General features: G+C 64.0%; 2 protein-coding genes across 2 annotated transcripts in view; one reads left to right on the top strand and one right to left on the bottom strand.

The window, feature by feature from the left end:
• Positions 1-645, bottom strand: part of WDR4 (WD repeat domain 4) — a 6194-nt gene extending 5549 nt beyond the window's left edge. Inside the window, exon 1 of the mRNA XM_012731068.1 lies at positions 607-645. Within this exon, the coding sequence (XP_012586522.1) occupies positions 607-645 (39 nt within the window). The remainder of the gene's footprint in view (positions 1-606) is intronic.
• The window catches only part of NDUFV3 (NADH dehydrogenase (ubiquinone) flavoprotein 3, 10kDa), a 14721-nt gene continuing 12432 nt past the window's right edge, over positions 644-2932 (top strand). Inside the window, exon 1 of the mRNA XM_012731082.1 lies at positions 644-686. Coding sequence (XP_012586536.1) covers positions 644-686 — 43 coding nt within the window. The remainder of the gene's footprint in view (positions 687-2932) is intronic.

Raw genomic sequence — 2932 nt, forward strand, 5'->3', positions numbered from 1 at the left:
CCCCTCTGGCCCCGCCCCCTCTGGCCCCGCCCCGCAGAGGGGCCTTAGTGCCTGGGCTGCCGGGGCTCCCTCCGTAGGACTCGCCTGTCCTCCAGGCCGGGCAGGGCCGCTCTTGGGCCCTTCTTGCGCGGCAGCGATTGCTGCGGGAGGGGGTGCGCCTTTTCCCAACAGGGCCTGGTCGGCGATACCCCAGAGTCTGGCGTTTTCCTTGACTTCCCGCCCGAGGTTGCACAGGCAGGAGGCACACTGCTCCACTAGTCACCCAAGTTCCCCCAGGCCCCCCCCAACCTGCACGAGGGCGCACCCCACTGGCCGCTGTCCCTCACAGCGGGAGGTCTCTCCAGGACCCGCGTCCCACCCTTTCTCCCCAGCTTTAAACCAACAGGGGATGCCGTTCCCCGGCGGACAAGGGTCTCTCAGAGCTGCCAGGCTCCAGCGGCCGGGGCCTGCCTGTGCCCGCCTGACTGCCCTGCCTGCCCTGGGCCCACCACTGTGACTGACCACAGGCCCTCCGGCGAGCCAGGCCCATCAGCACGGCTCCAAAGGTCCTTAGCAGAGAGTGCTGGGCGGGTGTGGGGGAGCCCCCCCATGTGTGCATCACAGCACCGTGATCACTGTGACCACTTTCCCCACAGCAGGCACCATGCGGCAGGCACTGACCTCCATGCAGGGCCCGGCCCGAGCAGGTGCGCCCTCGCCCACGCCCAGCGTGTGAATGGGGGGCCAGCTGATGATGGGGCCCTGCTGACCTAGGGGTGGTGCACCGTTGCCCTGCCCCCGGACTGCAGACCCCGCGCTGGAGACCAGGAAGTTGATGAGCCCACCGCCCACCCCCCCAACCCCTGCCGTGACCCAGCGTCCTCCCCAGGGGTTGTCTGGTTCTGCACTGCCCTCCACCCTCCCCTGCACCCCGTAGCTGGGACCACGCCCGACGCGATGTGGCTACCTGCTAGGCGTGCTCCTGCTTTGAAAGCCTCGAGCACGGTGCCCCTCGCTCACCGGGCCTGACACCCCTGAGGGCTCCCCAGCATCTGTGCCTCCCGCTCAGGTCACCCCACTAGTGAACTGGGGGAGGCCTTTTCACTCTGCTGGTTCTCGAGTCATACAGCTCCAGGCAGACGCTTCCCTCTAGCCCCAGCCTGGAGTTAGCTGCACTGGCCATTCCCTGCAGGTGCCCACCTGGCGGCTTTTACGCATCACATCCGCTCCTCATCACCTGTGAAGTAGCGCCCCTCAGGGAGACCTGCAGGAAGAGCCCGAGAGACAAGTTAACGTGGTGTACACAGGCAAACTCCTGTTGGGAGTATGGGTACGTTCCCGTCTCCCTGAAAATTATACTCCAGGGCCCTCCCTGGGGGCGCAGGGGTTAGAGCGCAGCACTCACTATGAGGTTGTCCACTGCAGCACGAGTTCCACCCCCGGCCAGGGGGAACCCCAGGGCACAACGGACCCCTCTGTCTCCACTGCCCCCTTCAGCAGTGCGTCTAGAGGATCTGCCTGTTCTCCTCCCCACTCTGTTTCTAGGGAGTTCTCTCACCCCATCTCTGGCCTGTACCCCAGTGTCTGTGTGCATCAGTAAATAAGTATTCAAAAATGTGTATGATCTGGGTCCTCCCTGGTGGCTCAAGGGGTTAGAGCGCAGCACTAGAGGTTACCGCAGCCAGTGCAGCACCAGGGAGGGACCCCAGCGCGCAGCAGACACCCCTGTCCCCCATTGCTCCCTCAGCAGTGTGTTTCAGTGGGTCCACCTGTCTGCTCCCCACTGTCTCTGGGGAGTTCTCTCACTCTCCCCCGGACCTCAGGCCTGTACCCCAGTTCTGTATGCATAAATACATCTTTTAAAAAGAGGGCCCTCAAACCCGCGGGGATTACAATTGAGATGGAAAAAAAATGTACAAAATGATGTAAAAATAAACTTTTGTAATAAAAAAAAGAGAGAGTGAGAGAGCGCCCTCCCTGGTAGCGCAATGGGTTGGAGCGCTGCAGCCGGCTGCAGCAGCTTCAGCCTGAGTTCGATCCCCCGCCCCGGAGGTGACCCCCAGGGCACAGCAGACCCCTCCTGTCTCCCCACTGCTCCCCTCAGCAGTGAACTTCATCAGTCTGCCTGTTCTGCTCCCCACTCTGTCTCCGGTGAATCTTCTCTCCCCCACATCTCTGGCTTGTACCCCAGTTCTGTGCATAAATAATCTTTTTAAAAATACTAAGAAAACACTCTGTAAGTCAGGGTTCTGTCTGCAAGGGGCAGCAGACCTTTTATTGGGGGTCTCTAGGAGAATGGCAACGCCAGGGTGGCATCTGGACAGGCCTGGGGTCCCAGTGTGGACACAGACGAGCCTCCTCTAGGTGCCCGTTACTGAAAAGGCTAAGCAAGGCCGCCCAAAGGGCGATGCCTGCGCCCAGGTGCAGCCTGGTCCGTGGCACCGGTGACCTCTGAGCCCACTGGCACTCGCCCCCAATTTCCGCATCAGGGCGGTGGTTCACGGGACGACGATGCGGGCAGCTGCCTCCCCCAGCCCTAAGGGAGCGCAGCTGGGCAAGGCTGGCGCCTGGCTGCCTCCCACGCTTTATCGGCCTGGACTCCTCCATCCTAGGCAACCTGACAACTTCTGGGGGCAAAGGAATTCCCCTGCCGCTCCCCCAGCCCTGTCCCCTTTGGGAAGGGCCTGGGGGCGCTGCCCGCTCTGCCGGCCCAGCACTCTGGGGTGGGGGGCGCGACCCCACGACCGCCAGGGGCCACCTCACGGGGATGCGGCCTTGGGAAGCTCGCCCGGAGCTGACAGGGCTGGCCTGTCCGCGGGAGCTGGTGGCCCCCCGCGCGTCCCCGTCCCGCGCCGCAGAAGGGCAGCAACGGAGGTGACCGCGTGGAGTGCGGCCCGGGAACGGGAGGGCGGCCCAGGGGGCGCCCGGCGCACACCAGTGGGCTCGCGGGGCC

Source organism: Condylura cristata, unplaced genomic scaffold, assembly GCF_000260355.1.
Source record: "Condylura cristata isolate star-nosed mole 26May11 unplaced genomic scaffold, ConCri1.0 scaffold00003, whole genome shotgun sequence".
Taxonomy (NCBI): domain Eukaryota; kingdom Metazoa; phylum Chordata; class Mammalia; order Eulipotyphla; family Talpidae; genus Condylura; species Condylura cristata.